This window comes from Xiphias gladius, chromosome 24 (assembly GCF_016859285.1).
Source record: "Xiphias gladius isolate SHS-SW01 ecotype Sanya breed wild chromosome 24, ASM1685928v1, whole genome shotgun sequence".
In the NCBI taxonomy this organism is placed as follows: domain Eukaryota; kingdom Metazoa; phylum Chordata; class Actinopteri; order Istiophoriformes; family Xiphiidae; genus Xiphias; species Xiphias gladius.
The window spans coordinates 25,108,260-25,131,850 of NC_053423.1; the positions used below are offsets into that span (position 1 = coordinate 25,108,260).

At 40.7% G+C, this 23,591-nt stretch overlaps 1 protein-coding gene and 4 gene segments (V, D, J or C); 3 read left to right on the forward strand and 2 right to left on the reverse strand.

The window, feature by feature from the left end:
- The first annotated feature begins 543 nt into the window (after positions 1-543).
- Positions 544-4,788, forward strand: LOC120786628 (zinc finger protein 500-like). The gene is made up of 2 exons (XM_040122172.1): positions 544-818; positions 2,701-4,788. The coding sequence occupies exons 1-2, from the start codon at positions 647-649 to the stop codon at positions 3,657-3,659; spliced, it is 1,131 nt and encodes a 376-aa protein (XP_039978106.1). The 5' UTR covers positions 544-646; the 3' UTR covers positions 3,660-4,788.
- Positions 4,789-15,456: 10,668 nt separating this feature from the next.
- LOC120786657 lies at positions 15,457-16,488 on the forward strand. The segment is given in 1 exon segment: positions 15,457-16,488. A coding segment is annotated over 1 exon segment (264 nt).
- Positions 16,489-17,512: 1,024 nt separating this feature from the next.
- LOC120786642 lies at positions 17,513-18,101 on the reverse strand. The segment is given in 2 exon segments: positions 17,513-17,824; positions 18,021-18,101. Coding segments are annotated over 2 exon segments (360 nt in total).
- Positions 18,102-19,857: 1,756 nt separating this feature from the next.
- On the forward strand, positions 19,858-21,967 carry LOC120786478. The segment is given in 3 exon segments: positions 19,858-19,877; positions 20,742-20,773; positions 21,483-21,967. Coding segments are annotated over 3 exon segments (384 nt in total).
- Positions 21,968-22,640: 673 nt separating this feature from the next.
- Positions 22,641-23,562, reverse strand: LOC120786652. The segment is given in 2 exon segments: positions 22,641-23,303; positions 23,500-23,562. Coding segments are annotated over 2 exon segments (360 nt in total).
- Positions 23,563-23,591: the final 29 nt, after the last annotated feature.

Consider the following 23,591-nt stretch of genomic DNA (forward strand, 5'->3'; position numbering starts at 1 on the left):
CAGGCCCGTGTCACCAACGGCATTTTCCCACTATGAGAACTTAACAACCTCTAACCTGAAGCTTAATGTGACCTTTTAAGAACTTGTGAGGTTTTGGTTCTGGGTTCTGGTTTGCATTTCCAGCGCGTCATACGGTTGAAATCACCTTTAGTCTTTACAAACACGTAGCATCGACACACATTTTTGATTGATTCCCTTCAGTTTGTGTTTGAAAGAAATGGAATTTGGACATCCAACAGTTGAAAAATGAACTTGTCGGTGCTGTCTGATGGACAAACTATCTGCCATGAAAGGTGGGGGTCGGTGGGGTCGGTGGGGGCCCAACTACTAGTTTTTGCCCTGCAGGGAGGTTAATCTGGCCATGATGTTATTTCAATAATCTAACTTTCTCGATGCTGCAGTCACACAATTCACAACACACCGGTGGTTTCTGGTAGAAACAGACTCGCCAAAACTAATGAATGTAATTATGGGTCCAGCGTCAAAAAGCCGCTTTTAGTTTGAAAACGGATCCCGGAAGTGACTGCTCAGGCGTCAGTGAATACTTCCGCTAAAACCAAACCAGGATCCAGTGAACTGTTGATGTCGGTGACAGCACCGACTGTTCCTCTTTTCCCTCCGCTTTCACTGAGCTCTCCGGGGGGAAATGTCCAGACTCCAGGGTCTGAGGGTTTTCGTCAGCCAGCGGCTCAGCGCGGCCGTGGAGGAGATATTCGGACATTTAGAGAAAACCATCACCGAGTGCGAGGAGGAGATGGACCGCCGCCAGAGGCTGCTGGACTCGGCTTTCAGACCTGAAATTAAGCTGCGAAGAGCAGGTTGGGGTCTTTTATCATTATTATTGTCATGTTGCAGGGGAGAAAAAGATAATCGGTTTGATAATGAACCAGGGAGTCGCGGAGGAGCTAAGGTTAGCTAGATCCTGCCCACACACAGCCTGTTCCCGATCCAAACGCCTACAAGGCTCCACGACAATCACCGTGTAACGAGGTTAAAGTGAAGTTCAGGCTGAGGTGGACGATCATCCAAAACAGAACATAATGTGGATTTACCTGCTTCCTCTCTGTGAGACCGAGACGGACCGAGTGTAGATCAAAAACCACGCTGCTGGTACTTGTCAAACCTGGACTAGACTGACATGAAGGCTAAAGGCTGCTTATCCCTAATCCATTTATAAAAGGCCTTATTCACCGTCATCCTGACCACATCGAACCTGGTGTGCATCAAAACCACCTGAGTTAGACTTGGGAGACCTGGACTGGATTGATATAGAGACTCCGGAGACTCGTTTGACATCCTTTAAAACTTGTGAAACCTTTATCCTATTTGTGAAAACGCACAGAGGTCGATTTCATCATATACTATCCATCCGGACCATATCTGATCAGACCCGCTTTAGAACTAATACTTTTCAAACTTGGACTGGATTAACATGGAGACCATAAAGACTGTTTAAAGATCGCTTTCCGATTTGTGAAAATTGGGTTTAACTCTTAAGACCAGGTAAAATAAGTTATCTCAGACATGGAATTCAGGTGATTTCGCATTAGTGAGGTTCAAAAAACAATCCACTTTCACTGGGACCTTTTAAGAGAGCGGTGAAGTTTTCTTAAAAGCCCCATTAAAGAGAAGCAGAAGCCTCATCAAAGCCTTGAAGGGCAAAGTTACCTGGCGCAAACCTCTGACCGCGACCGGGCGATGGTCAAAGCAGCGGGTTTGTTTCGAAGAGCTTCACTGCTGCTGAAAGCTGGTTTGATTTGGCACAAATCAGCCGTGGTCCGATACTGATTCAGCTCTGCCACGACAGGACTTGACGTAATAAAATAAAAAAGTGTATTCAGGGTTTCTGCAGTGCTCAACACGTCAAACCCAAGAGTTTTTAAGACCTTTTCATGCTCATACTGGTCAACGAAATGGTGGAAAACCGGTAGAGACAATGGGGCCGAAAATATTTCATTAAATACATGAATTTACTGACATTTTTATCTGGTTTTCATCAGTACATCAGTACTTCCCTGGTGTATATAACATTAAGTCCCAGTAATATCAATAATGAGATAATGTGGCCTGGACCCAGATGTGTGGCAGAAAATTTTAACAATTAAAAAAAAGTTAATTTTTCAAGTTAATTTAAGCCTTTGCTTAAAACCAACGCTTGAGCTTTTCCAGCAGCAGCAGCAGCAGCAGCGACAGTGTTTGAAAACTCCTGGAAATAGATTCAACAGCCTCAATCCACTGTCGCAACAATCCGGCTTTTAGTTTAGAGCTGGAGAACGTCTCACGGCGGGAGAGCCAGTCTTACTGCCTACTGCAGGCTAGAGAAAATATTCTGAATTCAAGACTTTTCAATAACTTCTAAGGCCTCTCTTTGGAAACGGAATTCAATGCTTTTGAAGACTTTTCCCGACCTGCAGAAATCCTCACATTAAGTTTGAATAAAGTGGTCAAGCAGTATTTAGCACTTCCTGCTTTCACTAACAGGGTCCCATAGTTGAGCATTAAGCAATGAGATACAATCACATTCTGAGTAACTGAGGTGATAATTACAAGGAGACTTCTTTGGTGAACAGACTGTGCGTGTATTTTGCATATTATTGGTCTCGTCAAGATAAAATAACGGTGTCGAGCTTGAGTTATGTAAACGTAATTTCATGAAAACTCGTGGTTTTCTAAAATTGAATCCTCATTCATTCCCTGCAGATGTCCAGCAGCTGTTAGAGAGACAAAAAGAGACTCCTCCTGAGCAGAGCCCCAGTCTGGACCAGGAGGACCCACCAGAGCCCCCACACATTAAAGAGGAACAGGAGGAACTCTGGACCAGTACTGGGGGAGAGCAGCTTCAAAGGCTGGAGGAGGCTGATGTCAAAATGTTCACATTCACCCCTGACCCCGTGAAGGCTGAAGATGATGATGATGAAGAGAAAGCTCAGTCCTCACAGCTTCAGAGAGCCACAGAGTCTCCAACCAGCAGCTCAGCTGAGCAGATGAAAACAGAAACCGAAGGAGAGGACTGTCAAGGATCAGAACCAGCCGGCGACTTCGATCCAGATAGGTGTTTACAACCGTATAGTATAGACGAAATTAAACGGCTACTGGAAGCTCGGACAGAAGACGGAAGTGGTTGGATGAGGACCAGGGAGCCTCGCCCGGGTTTAAGATCCCTGAATAATAATCTCTTTATTAAAGTTCTTTTAAGTGAGGAGGAGAGCACTGATAGTACAAAAGTATTAACCTGCTCTGAGTGTCAGAAAAGTTTTAAATGCAGGGAAACTCTGAGGAGGCACATGAGATGTCATACAGGGGAAAAGCCTTACAGCTGTTCAGTCTGTCAGAAACACTTTAAATGGAGTGGAGATCGCGTGATGCATATGAGGAACCACACGGGGGAGAAGCCTTTTGTGTGCAGTGTGTGTGGAAAGAGCTTTAAGAAAAGCGGAACTCTCACAAGACACAGGAGAATCCATACTGGCGAGAGACCACACGTCTGCTCGCTGTGTGGGAAGGGATTTTATCAGAAAGGAGATTTGACCAAACACATGAGAACCCACACGGGGGAGAAACCGTTCACCTGTGGAGTTTGTAACAGAAGATTTTCATACGTGTACCGCGCCAAAAACCACAAGTGTGTTGTTGAGAGCAGCAGCAGCAGCCGCCAGTGAAGCTGCAGAGCTGCTGATTGAGCATCGAATATTTAAATCGGGATTAGATGGGACCCGAATTTGAACTTGAATTTCTTCCTACCCACCTCAGTGGGGACAGATCATTAATAATGTCTGAAATTAGAAAAACAACAAATCCAATACTGATGCGTGATATCAGGAGAAAAAAAAAAAGAGTGATAACTCTTCTTGTTTGTGTTAAGCCCCATTTAGACTGGATTGATTTCTCTAGGGGAGATGGGGTGACTTTAACATTTTCTGCACTGGTCCGTGATTTTAATCCCATCCTGAGCATCTGTTGGCCACTTTTCAGCCCCACCCCCAGTAATAATGGTAGCTGCAATGACCTCCTGTTGTTCTGTGAACTGTGAACTGCTCCTCCTGTCATTAAAACCTGTCAGCAGGGACATCCTTGTATTTCAAAGTGGATCTCTGAGAGCTGCTTGTCCTTCTGCTTTATTTTCTTTCTTTTTTATCAGCTCAGTGTGAAATTTGACTCAAAAAATGACAGAAACACCAACATATAGGTCGGTTTGGGGACCGGTATAATAATAATAGTTTCAGCTATGGGTATTCTCTTTTGAATGTCTCTTGTTTTTTGTTTTTTTTCTCCTGTAGTTGTTTACATTTTGGCAAATCATCAGCATTAAACGAAGCCGATCAGCTCCTGTTTGTGTGAACCCATTAATGTTCAGACAGCTGGCGGTGGTTTGCTGTGACACTGAGTAAAACCTAAAAATGCGATGATTGTCGGGCAGGTTCCGAAGCGAAATATGACCTCTGCGTGGATTTAGGGACGTGAATTCTCGATGGACATCAGAGATGACGACAAAGTCACACTGAATAATATCGATGACGTGTTTAACATCTGGCTGATTTGATTGAGTTGTGGCTCTGAGAAGGACAATTGTTGACTCCAGTTCACCTCACACAGTATCTTTGCCTCCCTTTCAACTCCCCGGCACAAGTGAAAAGCCTTTTGTTTTTATAACCGATTTGAATTTGTACGTTAGGCCTGTGATCACATGACACCTGTGTAACTGTCTTAGTAGACCAGACGGACACAAAACGCACACACACACACACAAACACATTTTCATATTTCAATAAAGTTTCCATTGTGGGAGAAGGGCTTTGTCTCGTGTGGTATTTCAACGTACTTTGCCTAATTAGATCTTATTTTTCTTATGTCGGCAGTTTAACATACTTTTATGAGTTGATCGTGTTTTTTTTGTTTGTTTTGATTTTAAAGTCAAAGTAATTATAAATATAATGGGTCAAAACTATAATGTTTGCCTCTGAAATGTGGTGGAGTAAAAGTATAAAGTAGCATCAAATGGCAATACTCCAAATAAAATACAATCACCTCAGAATTGTACTTAAGTACTGTACTTGAGTAAACCTTGGTCAGTTACTTTCCACCACAGGTTAGATTGGTCCCATCAGTACTATTCGCCCAGTTACTTCATGTTATCCAGGATGCTTTCGATCCTGTGTCCAAACTACTGCCCCAGTCCCAATCCCAGACCAATATCTATCAATTTCAGGACCATGTAAATGTTATTATTGGATTATAATTACTGATGCATTCATGTACGTATCACTTCAGTATCGCAGCAGGGAAAGCGGCACTAATTTGAACTACTTTATATCCTGCCAGGCAGTTTAACATATAGGTGATGTAATTTAAATTGTGGATTATATTTTTTATCAATAATTTGAATTTACAAAGTAACTAGTGAGTCAAAGCTTTAAAATAGATGTAGTGGAGTAGAAGTATGAAGTATCTTAAAATGGAAATACTCAAGTACAAGTTTTAGGTACTTGTACTTTAAGTACAGTACTTGAGTGAATGTACTTAGTTACTTCACATGTTTAGACCTGCACCAGTTGACAAACTTTTTGGGATTATTGTTATTGAGGAGACTTATGCTGCGTTATGTTCCTGGATATCCTTCAAATCCATATGGCCAAGAGAGAAAGAGAGAGAGAGAGAGAAAGAACAAAGAATGAGAGAGAGAGAAAGAAAGAAAGAGAAAGAGAGAAAGCGAGAAAGAAAGAGAACAAAGAATGAATGAAAGAAAGAAAGAAAGAAAAGAGAGAAAGAAAGAAAGAGAGAAAGAAAGAAAAAAAAAGAGAAAGCGAGAAAGAAAGAAAGAAAGAGAGAAAGAACAAAGATAGAAAGCAAGAAAAAGCGAGAAAGAAAGAAAGAGAAAGAACAAACAATGAAAGAAAGAAAGAAAGAACAAAGATAGAAAGAAAGAAAAAAGAGAGAAAGCGAGAAAGAAAGAAAAAAGAGAGAAAGAACAAAGATAGAAAGCAAGAAAAAGCGAGAAAGAAAGAAATAACAAAGATAGAAAGAAAGAAAAAAAGAGAGAAAGCGAGAAAGAAAGAAAGAAAGAAAGAAAGAGAGAAAGCGAGAAAGAACAAAGAATGAAAGAAAGAAAAAGCGAGAAAGAAAGAGAAAGAAAGAGAAAAGGTAGAAAGAGGGACATTTGAAATAAAAGCAAATTGCCAGGAAACAGGGCTAGGGGCAGGAAAGAGTGTGTGGCATGACAGCATCATTGACATTGTCAGACAAAGTTCAGGCTTCAGTTGATTAATTCAGTTTGTTTTCACACACCTGTCACACATCACGCCTCTACATTTTCAATGATGACAGAAACACACGACGCGACAAAATACAACCACGGTCGTAAGGGGGTTGTCCTTTATTTGTATTTCTTTGACCAGTTTTTACATTGAGTTTTCACATTACTGATGATCATGTTAGATTTCTGTAAAGGCAATAACACGTGAGTCTGACGGTAAAATGTGAAACTTGACATGCAGGCTACCGTAGGTACATGCTAGACTGTTCTGTCATGGGCTGGAGGACATGAATAAAGTAGTTGTCATCGTCCTAGCTAAGGTGTACCGACGAAAATATATCAGGAATAGAGCCGAGCATATTTACAAATATTAAACTAAAAAAAAAAAAAAAGCTCCGCCATGTTGACTTCCGTGTTTACCATGAAAAATGTGTATTCACTGTTATCCAGCTGTTTTCAGTCCACAGTGTGTAATGTGGAAAAGCTCCTCTCAGTGTTTGTTTTTGATTACTGGGATACTTGTATTATTCAAAACTATGACCAGTTTTATTTTTCTAAATGGAGGTAGCTGACTGAACCAAAAAAACAAACAAAAAACCAGCGTTTTATAACACTAAAAAACTCCTCTCTGTATTTTGTACTAATTTGCTGTCACATCATTATTTCCTGCAGATGTCCAGCAGCTCGTAGTTGTTAAAGAAGAGGTTCCTGCTGAGAAACGGGGGTGGAGCTCCTATCTGGACCAGAGGGAACCACTAGGGCCCCCACATGTTAAAGAGGAACAGGAGGAAGTCTGGACCAGTCATGAGGAAGAGCAGCTTCAAGGGTTGGAGGAGGCCGATATCGGCAAGCTCCTATTCACTCCTGCCCGTGTGAAGACTGAAGATGATGATGATGAAGAGAAAGTTCAGTCCTCACAGCTTCAGGGAGTCAGAGAGCCTCCAGCCAGCAGCTCAACTGAACAGGCGGCAAAAGAAGCTGATGGAAAGTACTGCAGAGGATCAGAACCAGCCAGCGACTTCGACCCAGTTAGACGTTTACCACTAGACACCGTTAAGACTTCACACTCTTCGGAATGTGAGACTGAAGACAGTGATGATGATTTCAGGGGGATCAGAGAACCTCAATCAGATTTAAACGCTCTGAATAATAATATAGTCTCTATAAATGATTTGGAGGGAAATACTGGAACAAAATCATTCAGCTGCTCTGAGTGCGGTAGAGGGTTTGGCCAGAAGAGGACTCTGCAGAGACACATGAGACATCACACCGGAGAGAAACCATTCAGTTGCTCGGTTTGTGCCAAAAACTTCACACAGAGTGGACCTCTGGTGCACCACCTAAGAGTTCACACGGGAGAGAAACCATTCACCTGCTCAGTTTGTAATGCAGGTTTCAGGCAGAAGGGGGCACTAGATCAGCACATGAGAATCCATACAGGGGAGAAACCGTTTACTTGCTCAGTCTGTGGTAAACAGCTGACTCGCTACCATCACTTGATAGCCCACATGAGATGTCATTCAGGAGAGAAGCCCTTCAGCTGTTCAGTTTGTAACAAACAATTCCGATGGAGTGGAGATGTTTCATCACACATGAGAATCCACACAGGGGAGAAACCTCATGGCTGCTCGTTGTGTGGTAGACGATTTACACAGCGTTCGTCCCTGTTCACGCACTCAAAGTGTCATAATGAAGAGAGGCCAATCGGCTGCTTAGTCTGTAAAAGAAGGTTTCTTCTCAAAACAACATTAGTAAATCACATGCGAACACACACTGGGGAGAAACCTTACAACTGCACAGTTTGTGGAAAAGGATTTAGTCAAATTGGAGCCTTGAAGAGGCACATAAGAATCCACACTGGGGAGAAACCATTCAGTTGTGATGTTTGTGGGAAAAGATTTAGACAACAGACACATGTCCGAAGTCACAGGTGTGTTGCTCAGAGCAGCAGCAGCACATAAGGTTGTGTTCGGCCCTGATAAATGGTTCCATGTTGCATCTTGTTCCAGGTTTGCAGAATGCCTGTATTGCTGAGCTCTTAAGGCTGAATGAATCTCTTCTGAAACCTCTGTTCTTAGCTACACTGGTGGCATGACCTCTGTCCAGACTGAAATATCTCTACAACTGTTGTAAATAAAGTTTTCACATTTACTCATGTATTGGATTTACACTGCTGGTTGGATGACTGTAAAAACTTGAGCTGTGTTTAAGGAACAGATCCATTTTTGTCACATTTTCTGCAGAGCCTCTGATGGGAGACAGAGTTGTTTGATGGGTAGTTTCATGTGGTAATTTCTGTTTTGACAAATATTTCACCATTGCAACTGTTGTAAAATTCCATTTAGGCTGGGCAATTGTATTTGTATGACACAATAAATTACAGACTGTATATTTGGGATGAGATTGTGTAATTCAGGCCTGACTCCTTTAACTACTTTGTTATAAAAGGCATTTCTTTATCTGTCTGGACAAATATCATCAATGAGGTGCCTCAGGCGTCAGTTTTAGGCCCCATCTTTTTCTTTATTGCAGAGTTTATTTAAATGTTGGTATTGTAAGATTTAAATGTCAGTGCCGTTACTCTGACATGAAATCTGAGAACACAATTTTAACCAGCACCACTAAACTGTTTTCTTTATCTTATTTACTGCCCTCTAGTGTTAAATACGTGGAACTACAGCCTGACTTTACTTGTTCCTTACAGTAGGAAAGTCAGATTAACAGATTTAACGGATTAATCTTTTTACACCTGAGTAAGATGTGAGTTTTAACAAAGCAAAAGGGGGACTGTAATAATTAGATATATGATTTAAAAAATATGATAAAAGATGTGTGCTAATGTGAACTCACTAGAAGGGTGTTGGTTTGATTCCATGCTGAATGCTGCTTGCATTCTCATGCCATGCGTTATTATCTGCAAAAGCAACAAAGAAATGTGACAAAAATCCATTTCCCATCTCAAATAACCTTTATTACAAAGGTTTAAAGCCTTTTGCTATAATCTAATGTGAGTATTCTGTTCCGCTGAGCAGCTGAATGCAATGACACTGACATGGGAGGAATCTTGCTGAATTTGAAGGAGCAGCAACAGAAATGTGTCTCTCTGATGTTACTCTACATTAATGTAAGCTAACACAATTTCATGGAGCATGGCAGGTTTAAAGCCTAAAACGTCTGATAACTAGTTCTCCTGAGTTATTTTATCCATAAATTAGTAATTCATACCCCCAATTTACATCACTTCTTTCCTCAAAATAATAATTCGTACACACAAAGAACATAAACCATCTGAAGTGGACTTTCAGCATCGTTGATTGCTTTTGTCTACATGTTGTGACCAGTTCACCCAAGAGTGATTTGTTTTTCCATTCTATTTTTAGAGGCCTAACGACTGAAGAGGCAAAATTATCCAACAATTCAATTTAGTTTCCTGGTGAGTCTGAAAATAAACAGAATTTAGTGTTTCAAAGGTTTTTTTTCTGGTTCCTGTCCTTTTAATCATCTCATAATGCCTCCAATTTTCCTTTTTTTTTTGAATTATCCAGTTCAAACCGCTAGTTTAAGTGATGCCACAGGTAACGCAACGCTTTGTGAAACAGCCCAAACTCAAAGTATATCCACACGTTTTAGTCCAAAATCAAAACCACATTGTATTTCATCATAGCAGCACCACTTTTCACCGGGACTGTTTCATTTTTCTACAAACAAAACCACATACTGTCAGATTGGTTTGAAAGACGCTATGACCACAAAACTTTCAACAAATTGTGGCTTTAAATTGTCCATGACTTGACTTCTTCCATAGTTAGATTTGCACTACATTACACAGCAGCTAGCGTGTCTAGCAGCTAAGCAAAAAACTAAAACATAGTGCAAATGTAACATCCAATGTTGCATCTAAATTGTATGAGGAGTGCACAAAAGGATAAAGATGACTGGAGCTAATGTCATAACTAGATGATACTATTTTAACAAAGTTAATTCAGTCTTTTCCAGGGTTTTCTGTACTAAAATACAGCTGCTAGTCTGCCACCAAAATCCAAGGTGCATCTCACTAACTGACCCAAGCAGCTACATCAGCCTTTAACTTACTGCTATAATGAGTTAACAGTATTAATTCAAGGGAGCTAATTAAAGGATAAGGCTCCTGATATTCTACACTTTTCTCTTTTTAATAAATCCCATGCGCAGCTCAAAACCAACAACCAACAAAATGTGGATTAATTCACCACTGAAAATAGACCCAAAACAAATGCACTATATCTTCCTGTTTGACAAAAACTGCAGCGAGCAGCTGTGTTAGGAAAATTACATCAATTATCAAAAATTTTACCCCGATGCCTGCTGGGATTCATTGTGTGCAGATGTGGCTGCAACCCAAACTTCAATACTGTACAGAGCTCTTGGCTTTTTCCTTCTGAGTCTGGAACTATTATGATGTGACTGGTTTATCGTTTCCTCTGACCTGCAGCTTTGTTTGCGGCTGTTGCTGTCAGCAATATGATTACGGCTTCTGGCCTGTCATTACCAATCATAATAATCTTTTGTCACAAATACTAGCACAGAATGGTTACTCTAATATATGGTTTATTTATTTTTTCAGATTCTTCTTATCTGTAAATGTTCTACCATAAATGTATCAACTGAAAGGTTTTCCATCAGGATTTAAAGAAGCGGTTCTGCTACTTGCTGCTCTTCTCAACAACACATTTGTTATAATAATGACGATAATGTAAAAATATCTAAATGTTGAGAATTTCAATGTATTAAAAATACTTTATAAGGTAAAAAGATAAAGAATTATCATTATTTATTAAAATTATAGCTTCTGACCGCCATTAACTCTATTCCCATCAATACCCCAGCTTCGGTTTCTTCCCTGTGTCTGTGTATTTAAGGCTGTTGCTGCTGCTCTCAACTACACACTTTTTTGACACACGACTGTCTGGTGAATCGTTTCTCACAGACACCACAGCCGAACGGTTTCTCCCACGCGTGGACCATCGAGGGGCATTTCAGATGCCGCTTTTGTGTGAATCTTTTGCTACAAACAGAGCAACCATATGGTTTCTCTCCAGTGTGGATTCTCATGTGCTGCTCTGATGTCACTTTCTGACTACAATGGCCATTACAAATTGTGCAACCGAATGGTTTCTCTGGTGTGACGCCTGACGTGTCTCTGCGGAGTCCCCTTCTGGCCAAATCTTTTACCGCACTCAGAGCAGCTGTATGATTTTGCTCTAGTGTTACACTTCTTATCATTTATAAGGACATTACATTAGTGTTTAAATCTAACTGAGGTTCTCTGATCCCCCTGAAATCATCATCACTGTCTTCAGTCTCAGATTCCGAAGAGTGTGAAGTCTTAACGTTGTTTAGTGGTAAATGTCTATCTAGATCTGAGTTCCTGGCTGGTTCTGATCCCTTACAGTCCTCCACTTTAGTCTCTGGTTTCAAATGCTCTCCCTCTCTTTTCTCCTCAGTCTGGGTTTCATGAAGCTGTGAGGACTGGGCTTTCTCTTCGTCATCCTCTTCAGTCTTCACAGGGTCAGGAGTGTCTGGGAGCTTGGTGATATCAGCTCTCCCTCCCGCCTGGTCCAGAGTTCCTTCTGTTCCTCTTTAATGTGTGGGGGCTCTGGTGGGTCCTCCTGGTCCAGACTGGGGCTCGGCTCCTGCTGCTCAGGGGAAACCTCTTCTTGACTCACCAACAGCTGCCGGATGTCTGCATGACACACTGAAATACAGACACACACACACATTATGAAAAAATTATTTTGACCCAAAATTAAATACTATACTGGACGGAAACGCTCCTTCAGTGCAGGGCTGGATTTGTACTTGATGCACAATAGCTTTAGATCAATAGTTCAGCGTTGGATTTCACACCGAATCACGCTTTAATTATATTTCCCACAATAAGTGTTAATATTTGTGGATCTATTGTATTTAAATGACAATAACTGCCTTTCATTTACTCTAAACTACGGAGCAACAATGGGAAGGTGTGCCTCGTCTCGTCACTGAATAGGATTACTGTGGTGAATCTGTTATTTAGCCTGCCCTCATTGGGAGAGATCAAAATAACAGCAACACCTGTCAGTACATAACAAAATAGCAAAACCGCAGCGTCCGACATGATCATAGAGTTGAACCAGCACCTGAACTACGTAACCTTCATGAAGGGCGGATTTATTACAGGACTGTTGGATGAGACTGCATTCGTCTTAGCTGGGTGTACCTGATACCTAATAAACTGACTGGACACTATATATAATTGATCAATTGATTGATCAATCAGACAGCAGCGCCAACCTGCTGTCTGGCGTCTTATACAGTTTCACACGTTCAAAACATTCAACCTCCATGACGGACATGTCCTATTATGATGGACACAGTGTTCGCTGTCTTTGCATTTTTTACAAAATCCTGCCAAACAAAACTCAACATATTGCACATGATATATGTAATGTGCAGAGTATGCCCCATATAAACACTGCTATGCATTTAATATATAGTGTTGCCATTATACCCACACAACTACAACAATGTTTACAGTGTGTATAACACATTAACTAAATCCTCCAACTTCACTATGATTCTTAATGAGTCACAATTCTGCCTCAGCTGTCGAAAGTCATTACTTCTGCACATTTATACAGTATTTGCTCAAATAGTCTTTTATCTTTGTATTGTAATGAATATAATGTGGACATCTTTTCAATGTCATTTTCTTAATTTCCGTGTGTCTTTTTTGTTTGATTTTTGAACTTGAGTAGTTCTTTATCTGTTCCCTTGCTCTATAGACCACTTCTTCTCCTTGTGGTACAACGTTTCCCTCTGGTTTTAAGTCTTAGATTAGGTCTTAAATGTTTACCGTCGTGACAGCAAACACTAGTGGAGTACCGCTCAGCCCGTCCATCCTCTCATCCTGGATCCATCACTGGTGGTTCACGCAACGACAAATGTGTTTCCGGTCGCAGAGAGAAAAAATCACCTTCCTTCCGCGGTGTCTTTTCAGGTCTGAAAGCCGAGTCCAGCAGCCTCTGGCGGCGGTCCATCTCCTCCTCGCACTCGGTGATGGTTTTCTCTAAATGTCCGAATATCTCCTCCACGGCCGCGCTGAGCCGCTGGCTGACGAAAACCCTCAGACCCTGGAGTCTGGACATTTCCCCCCGGAGAGAGAAACAGATAAACGGCGTTCTCTCTGTTGTTAGTCTGACTCGGACGTGCGTTCACTCTTCCTCACCACCAAATCTACCTCATTCATGAACCTTCCGTTAAGCTGGTAGCACCCAAAGATTTTCGTCTTGTCTGAATTTACCACAGATAAAATTTGGATTTGCACCGTTTTGGTAACTGTAGTTTATTAGGTGGTGATGATGATGTGAAGAGGATGAAGGAGATCCGCCGACACCGTCTCGATTGCATATAAAGGTTTATTACAAAGAAGTACAGCGTCAAATTGAGCACCTGCAGGTCTGCTCGTGAGAGGGTGTGAAGCCAATGAACCATCTCTGGAAACCAGCCTTGACCACGACTCTTAAATAGGCCGTTGTCTTCCTAAGAAATGTCACTAACGTATGGTTTCAATCTCAAAGCGTTAACTATCTTTTCAGACTGCGAGGCCTCCTCTGAGGTCCCCCGACCTAGGGCCTCTATGATAACACATAAATCTATCCCTGCAAATTCAACCATATACCTCACAGCACTTAAAATTTTGGCAACACTTGACTTTAACTCCCCCGTTTATCACTTATTACACTATAATGTAGTTGTCAGGATTTTTTTTTTGACTGTTTATTGATGTACAGTATTTTCAATAAATGTGTCATATTATATTGTCATTCATTATCTGTTTGTATACTAGCATCGATTTATGGATGTTGTCAGGAGGAGTCAAAGTTGTTGACAACTACATCAATTAACACTTAACAAACCTTCTGCTTACGACGATATTACAGTGTGTTTTTATTAATTTATTAAATGCTTATGTAATGCTGCATTACATAACATAGCTATATACATTACATAGTGTGACTGGTTGTTTGTCCCTATATGTGGGCCCTGTCCAGGGTGTACCCCGCCCCTGGCCCAATGTCAGCCGGGATTGGCTGCACTCTCTCTCTTTCTCTCCTCTCCCATGTCTACCCCTCCTTCTCTGCTTTCTCTCAGTTCACGAGTGCTGTTATTGATACGAGCGCCAAGAATCGCAATTATTAACAAGGCAGCCACCACAGCGTGACTGTGGTGGAAGCAACACATACGCCGCAGCGGTTTTCACTGGGATACTTTTATTTTTCTACGAACAAAATCACGTCTCATCAAAAATAATTTGAAACATGCAATTATCACATAAGAATTCTACAACACATGAGGCTATGATAGCAAAAGAACACTGATTAAGACAAGTAAGATTTGGCTGTAGATCGAACACTTCAGGATGTTTTCCAGTTTGACTCTCTGTAAATGCTGCTTCGCTCAGTCCACACAACGTACTGTCTGACCACCTTATGTCACCCTCGGCGCTGTGCTTCCGCCCATTTTTGCAGGTGGTGTGTCCCGGCCGCTGCTCCGGCCAATTCAAACAGGGTGTTGAACCCACATTATACCAGAGAAATCTCACTTTTAAAGATCAAAGCATGGACACAAGCCTGGAGAGGACGAAAAAAATAAATAGGACGAAAAAACATTATTTTTGAACTGGGCAGGAAAACAAGAATAGTTTCAAACTGACTAAATTATAGGTAACATTTTTGTCACAAACAGGACAAAGGTTCAATTCCTACATCACCCAGTTTTTTTGTCACACACAAACATTTACATGTTGAAGTATAAATTACCATTTTTTCAGATTATCTGACATTTAATCGCAGTACCTTGGTATAAAGATCTTACTTATGTTGTAATTCTGCTTCTGTCTGACTGTGTGTGTGAGATACTGAATAATAAACTAATTTTTTTACACAGAAAGTGCAAAACCAGGCCAATAGGAGGCACTCGGACGATTTTGACAGCTTCTCTGCTCAGACACCTGATCCACAGAGAAGAGTCTGATGTATGTTGTATGTGTTTGTGTGTCCTCAGTAAACTGTATCAGTCTCTGCAGTAGCTTCCACCTGCAACAGTCAGTTTAGTTTCTCTTCAGTCTGACTGAAGCTTAGTTTTTAAATGTCTGTCAAATCTCTGATGTTTGCTTCTTTTTAACCCAGTTTGAAACAATCTTGAGACTTTTCTGAGGCTTTTGTCGTTTTGTTTTTTCTTTTGAATATTTCTGACGTTTAAATATGGTCGTCAGTTATTTTTGGCTGATAATGTCTTTTAACAATAGATCTGATTAACTGTTGCCCTCTCAATAATTTTGACTGTAAATGTGTTTCATTATAAATGTACTAGGACTTTGAAAAAAAAAGAGATAAAAACTGAAAACAAATTTCAGTCTTTTATTGTTTCCATTAAATTGTGTTATATCAAGTACATCTGTTGAAAATAAAAATGTGCTTCTTTTCTTTGCAGTGTAGTTTGGTATTTTTCAGCTCATATGAGGACTCTCTCTGTGCTGATATGCATGAGAGGCTTCTTCAAGGGAAGTGAGACAATGTGTGAGTGAGTGACTGATGGAGCAGAAAAAACATCTGACAGAAACTCCTTAAAGGAGAAAACCCACTCTCACACAGTGAAGGTGTCAAAGTGGCTGGTGTTTGATTGATGGCTGTGTGGTCCCTGTCCTCTAAGCTGATTGGTGTCTCCTAGGTGATGCCCGTCCCACCCTGACCGTGCTGCCCCCCTCCAGCGAGGAGCTGCAGCGGGGGAAGGCCACGCTCATGTGCCTGGCCAACAAGGGCTTCCCCTCAGACTGGAATCTGGCCTGGAAGGTGGACGGCAGAGGCAGAAGCAGCAGCAGCAGCTGGGAGGAGAGCAGCAGCCCCGGGGTGCTGGACAAGGACGGCCGCTACAGCTGGAGCAGCACCCTGACGCTCACTGCAGACCAGTGGAGCAAGGTGGGCTCTGTGACCTGTGAGGCCACCCAGGGCTCCCAGACTCTGGTCTCAGAGACGCTGAGGAGAGACCAGTGTTCCCAGTCCTGACCCGACTCCCTGGGACTCTGCTACTGGTTTTACTCTGCTACTGCTCCCCCCCTGCTCTCTGTAACACTGTCTCTCTCTCTTTTATTTGACTTGTTTCAGTAGCAGTATTTACGAGCTTGTCGAGCGTTTCAATAATGTTTCTGTGTTTCTAGATAATAAAAGTCTTTTCATCACATCAGTCGTTTTCATCTTTATTATTTGAAAAGTGTCACGGAGAGCGAATTACATCCGGATGAAAACTGAGTTGATAAAAATAATGTAATTTCTCCATGATGACTTTAGAAAGAAAGTGTCAGACTACATAATATAGTGTATATCCATATACGCTGTATATTAAGAGAGTAAAGAGTATGAACTCAGTCGGAACTCAGAACCAGTGATGGTAGACACCTGGTAACATTTCAATGAAGAATAATCCAGTCATTTATTATTACTGCAGGGTGTTAATGGTAGAACTCTGACGCTGTTATTCTGTGTATCCAAAGAATTCTCAAAATCCTTTAAACAAAAAAGTCCCAAATATATTTCCTAAATCTGAAACCAAGAGCAATATATCATCAGCGTAAACAGGTACTAAATGAGTGTGATGTTTCATTCTAACCTTGGAAATATTTGCATGCTGCTTCCACTGAAGAGTTCAACCACAAAGAAAACTCAACGAGATGAAAACAGGAAAGAATGAAATTGTTAGTGAATTAATTAATCCATAAATCTTTTTTGATTTCAATCATAAAATACGTTTGTCCTTCTGAATACAGAGCACACAGCATGAATAAAATATGTTACAGTGGAATAATGAGCAATTTTACATGAAGGAAATTGGATCTCATTCCTGTAAGATTCTGTAATTTATTTCACTAATGAATATGTTTGTGATTTAAAAAAAAAGGGTAGGATATAAAATCATTAAGTAAATAATATTTACTGTTTTAGTTTCCATTGTTATACTTTAACTGAGGTTAGCTTTTATGTTCAGCAGAATGGTTCCAAGCCTATTTTAATGGAAGTACTAAAAGTACAAATTTCTGGTCAAATACTGAACATTTAGTGGTAAAATATTCAATGTTGATCATTATTCACTACATTTTCTTTAGTAAAACTTTTGCTGTTTTAGTTTCGGTACAGCTGTTGATTCAGATCAGTTCCTCTGCAGCTGAGGGAGGTTTTTGTACGACGTTGTATCACTGTGTGAGCGGGAAGCTGCTACCCTGCTGACAGTAGTAAACTCCTGAATCTTCAGCCTGAACTCTACTGATGGTCAGAGTGAAGTCAGACCCAGATCCACTTCCACTAAAACGATCTGAAACTCCAGACTGAAGGGTTGTAGCTCGATTAATAAGGAGTTTAGGAGCTTCTCCAGGTTTCTGAAGGTACCAGCTGAGCCAGCTACTAATACGTGAATTTGTTTTACATCTGATAGAGACAGTTTGTCCTGGAACAACAGACTGAGATCCAGGAGACTGAGTCAGGATGATTTCTCCTGATGAATCTGAAAATATGAAAAAGAGGAGAAGGGTTATTGAGACAAATCCAGCTTGGAAGAAACGAGGATCATTTCTTTAACATGAAGGAACAGATGGAAGGACGTCAATGCTGCTTGTTTCAGTGTTTCTCCATCATAGCAGAACATCATTGTGGTGAATCTGGCTGCATCCTGAAGCAAAGTTTTCAGAGGAGAGTCTCACCCTGAACAAGGAGCCCCAGGGTGGCCAGCAGTAGAGTCAGAGACATCATCATTGTGCTGCCAGTGTGTCAGTGGCTGTGAAAGACCTGGACAGCCACTGATCAACACTGGCCTCTTAAGGTCTGGGAGCAGAGAGGCAGGACACATATGCAAACGCACAGAGTCAGTGAACTGTAGCTGTCCTCAACATGTCGTCCTCCTCACTGCTGGGACAAGTGATGATTGAAATCATCCTCATGGAGATTAATCGAAACTCTGAATCAGATTTTTTCATTACGCCCCCTCTGCCTCCGAGGAATGTCGTGTGTTTGGTCTTCCATGTATATACGCTGTGTTTAGGGACACTGGTTTTTGTGGTTTTGGGAGACCTAAACTGGGATTAGCTCAATGCTCTCTACCACTGCCTCAAAAGTGTTGACTTTGTCTCAGTTAGTTTGGTATCTGCAGGTCTTCATCCGCGAAATACTCAACAGTCATTTCTTCATTAAATGATCTGAATGATTGTCTCTGACATGTGACTTTAGACCTCTGATGACACTTCGCCATTTCTTCCTCAAAAGACATTTAAATAGGTTTGCAGAGTAGACACTGCAGCATGACATAACACGTGGTGATCTTCAGGTTTACAGAAACTCAAGTTGGTGTGTAGTCATTGAAATTAAATCATTTTGTTTAAAATAATTCTCTCTATTTGTCAAATAAAGGCCTCTTTCAGATGAAACAGTCAGAATTCTGGTCAAGACTGCAGCATAAAACCAGCCTTGCTAGAATGAAAACAATGCAGACAACATCAGTAGGATAAGAAACCTGCCTCACATTACATTTAAAATCATCCACACTGAGGTATTTAAGATTGAAGTAGCTTTTAAGTAACTGAATGCATATTACATGAAGTTAACTCCAGCTCCTTCACGTACCACAGCACTGAGACAACCCTTGGAAAAGCGGTTAAAGACGTGAGATTGAACCTGGAGAACGAGAAATTATCCTTTACACTCTTTCTCAATTTTTTTTCAGTTGAACCAAACGTGACTATTCCAAACCAAAATACTTGTTAGTAAAGTGGAAATATTTGTTAGAAAAGTACTGGTACCAATACATTGAACACACTTTTCAAAATCTTCTGACAATATAAAACACAACTGTCAAAATGTTTATGTTGGAACTTGATTTACATTCAGAATAAACATTTGTCTTTTGAAACTTCAGTCTTGAATATCCCAAACCGTCTATAATCAGCCTATTGGAGGCTTACACCTGCAGCTTATTAGTATAGTTATGAGAATATCAAAACCCTTTACTGAGAAAGTCACTGGCTGAACACAGCTGTTGCTAACTGGCATTGGTATTTTGGCTGGGTAGGACAATGTTGCAGCACTGAAGGGTCATTGTGGTGTTGGTGCTTTGATTGTTTTGTGACATGGTCTCTATATGTAGAAAAATGTGTGAACGCAGTGAAAAAAAACATACAGTGCAGCCTCTGACCCTGCCAGCTTCAATATGCTAATAGATGTTCCGTAGACCTGTTCCAGCTTGAGTCACAGTGTTAAACTGGTTCAGTCCTTATCTGTCAGGCAGAGATGTTTTTGCTCATTTGTTCATTATTAACCAGCTACTATGAGTTTAAGTTTTGGTGTTCCACAAGGCTCCATCCTGGGTCCTCCATTGTTCAGACTATGAATGATGCTGTTGATTAATATTATGACAGATGAAACTGATTCTTTACATGTCTGCAGACGATAGATAACTGTACATTTTAACATTGTATTTTGAGACTCCACTCTGGTTGAAAAAAGATGGTTAATTTTTCTGTTCATAATAAAATCTAGTCATAAAAAATGTCAGAACCTGAAAGGAAGTAAGAGGAAATCGGTCATTGCTGGAGCAACTTAACCTCTCAGACTTAGATATCGCGGCTCTTGCTGAAAATCTTGATACGCTGTTTGTGTCCGAAGCTAAATCTGATCCTCTGCCAACACATTTATTTTCAGGGACATTTAGTGTTAGTCTCCTGTTTCAGATTACATTATGTTTATGACAGTGTCAGTCTTTCTGCAACGGAAAACATTTGTTACATTGCATATATGGAGCTTCAGTACATCTACAGCACTCAGTTTTAATTCAAGACACATTTAAAAATATCATGAATATGAAACAAAACAATTAATTTTGGTATTTTGTGGCAGTCTGTTAAAGTTCAGTCTCATATCAACCAGTTGTGTTTTACAGACTGAGACTGATTTTGATGAGTTTGTTGTTGTCAGAGTCAAAGAGCCGTGTCTCTCCATAGTGAGAGGTTTTTGTACGACCACTCAGTCAGTTTGTATCACTGTGGTACACGTTCGGTGGAGGAACCAGACTGGATGTTGGCAGTAAGTTCAATTTTCGATGTATTTTATAATGTCACAAACAATATTTTGCTTTTCACTCGTACATTTTTCTCTAGAAAGTAAAACATCTGATTTTACATCCTAAATGACTGTTTTGCCTGAAGTTTTCTGCCAACATCCAAAAATACAGTTTTGTGTTTAAAACGTAAAAGTTAAATCCAATCAACAGCCGTGATTGGTCCATAAAAGAAATCATGTAATCAGATGTTTAGATGAGGGAAACTTGAGGACTTGCAGGTTTAGTTTTGTCAGACAAAGTCAAAGAGTCGTGTCTCTCTACAGTGAGAGGTTTTTGTGCGACCACTCAGTCAGTTTGTATCACTGTGGTGGACTTTTGGTGGAGGAACCAGACTGGATGTTGGCAGTAAGTTTCTGATCAAATAATAAATATTGTATCACCAGTTCAGGTTATAATTGCTGTGTCTGAACATTTGTAGGAGATATAAATTTCCATTGGCTTGATGTAAATTACCTTAAAATCTCTGTTTCATTGTTCATTTTTCCTGTTTAACCGTGAAGCTGAACTCAGAGCAGCTTCACTCAAATTTTCTTTACATGTCTCCGTTCATTTGTGAAAAGCAAATAATTTGAACGGCAGGAAAGATTCGAGAACAATCCTACTGTAGAAAATTTAGTCTTTAAATCTCCACTTTTCTTCAGCTGTTTTAAAGGTGAGTTCAAATTATTCTGAACAGTCTGACTGAAGCTCAGTTTTTAAACGTCTGTCAAATCTCTGATGTTTGCTTCTTTTTACCCCAGTTTTAAACAATCTTGAGACTTTTCTGAGGCTTTTTTCGTTTTGTTTTTTCTTTTAGATTTGTCCGAATTTTTAATTTGGCCGTCAGTTATTTTTCAGCTCATATGAGGACTCTCTCTGTGCTGATATGCATGAGAGGCTTCTTCAAGGGAAGTGAGACAATGTGTGAGTGAGTGACTGATGGAGCAGAAAAAACATCTGACAGAAACTCCTTAAAGGAGAAAACCCACTCTCACACAGTGAAGGTGTCAAAGTGGCTGGTGTTTGATTGATGGCTGTGTGGTCCCTGTCCTCTAAGCTGATTGGTGTCTCCTAGGTGATGCCCGTCCCACCCTGACCGTGCTGCCCCCCTCCAGCGAGGAGCTGCAGCGGGGGAAGGCCACGCTCATGTGCCTGGCCAACAAGGGCTTCCCTCAGACTGGAATCTGGCCTGGAAGGTGGACGGCAGAGGCAGAAGCAGCAGCAGCAGCTGGGAGGAGAGCAGCAGCCCCGGGTGCTGGACAAGGACGCTGCTACAGCTGGAGCAGCACCCTGACGCTCACTGCAGACCAGTGGAGCAAGGTGGGCTCTGTGACCTGTGAGGCCACCCAGGGCTCCCAGACTCTGGTCTCAGAGACGCTGAGGAGAGACCAGTGTTCCCAGTCCTGACCCGACTCCCTGGGACTCTGCTACTGGTTTTACTCTGCTACTGCTCCCCCCCTGCTCTCTGTAACACTGTCTCTCTCTCTTTTATTTGACTTGTTTCAGTAGCAGTATTTACGAGCTTGTCGAGCGTTTCAATAATGTTTCTGTGTTTCTAGATAATAAAAGTCTTTTCATCACATCAGTCGTTTTCATCTTTATTATTTGAAAAGTGTCAGGGTGAGTGAATTACATCCAGATGAAAACTGAGTTGATAAAAATATTGTAATTTCTCCATGATGACTTTAGAAAGAAAGTGTCAGACTACATAATATAGTGTATATCCATATATGCTGTATATTAAGAGAGTAAAGAGTATGAACTCAGTCGGAACTCAGAACCAGTGATGGTAGACACCCGGTAACATTTCAATGAAGTATAATCCAGTCATTTATTATTACTGCAGGGTGTTAATGGTAGAACTCTGACGCTGTTATTCTGTGTATCCAAAGAATTCTCAAAATCCTTTAAACAAAAAAGTCCCAAAAATATTTCCTAAATCTGAAACCAAGAGCAATATATCATCAGCGTAAACAGGTATGAAATGAGTGTGAAGTGTCATTCTAACCTTGGAAATATTTGCATGCTGCTTCCACTGAAGAGTTCAACCACAAAGAAAACTCAACGACATGAAAACAGGAAAGACTGAAATCGTTAGTGAATTAATTAATCCAAAAATCTTTTTTGATTTCAATCATAAAATACGTTTGTCCTTCTGAATACAGAGAACACAGCATGAATAAAATATGTTACAGTGGAATAATGAGCAATTTTACATGAAGGAAATTGGATCTCATTCCTGTAAGATTTTGTAATTTATTTCATTAATGAATATGTTTGCGATTAAAGAAAAAAGGGTAGGAGATAAAATCATTAAGTAAATAATATTTACTGTTTTAGTTTCCATTGTCATACTTTAACTGAGGTTAGCTTTTATGTTCAGCAGAATGGTTCCAAGCCTATTTTAATGGAAGTATTAAAAGTACAACTTTCCGGTCAAATACTGAACATTTAGTGGTAAAATATTCAATGTTGATCATTATTCACTACATTTTCTTTAGTAAAACTCTTGCTGTTTTAGTTTCAGTGCAGCTGTTGATTCAGATCAGTTCCTCTGCAGCTGAGGGAGGTTTTTGTACGACGTTGTATCACTGTGTGAGCGGGCTGCTGCTACTCTGCTGACAGTAGTAAACTCCTGAATCTTCAGCCTGAACTCTACTGATGGTCAGAGTGAAGTCAGACCCAGATCCACTTCCACTAAAACGATCTGAAACTCCAGACTGAAGGTTTGTAGCATAATAAATCAGGAGTTTAGGAGCTTCTCCAGGTTTCTGAAGGTACCAGTGGAGGTAGCTGCTAACGCCTGAACTGGTTTTACATTTGATAGAGACAGTTTGTCCTGGAACAACAGACTGAGATCCAGGAGACTGAGTCAGGATGATTTCTCCTGATGAATCTGAAAATATGAAAAAGAGGAGAAGGGTTATTGAGACAAATCCAGCTTGGAAGAAACAAGGATCATTTCTTTAACATGAAGGAACAGATGGAAGGAGGTCAATGCTGCTTGTTTCAGTGTTTCTCCATCATAGCAGAACATCATTGTGGTGAACCTGGCTGCATCCTGAAGCAAAGTTTTCAGAGGAGAGTCTCACCCTGAAGAAGGAGCCCCAGGGTGGCCAGCAGTAGAGTCAGAGACATCATCATTGTGCTGCCAGTGTGTCAGTGGCTGTGAAAGACCTGGACA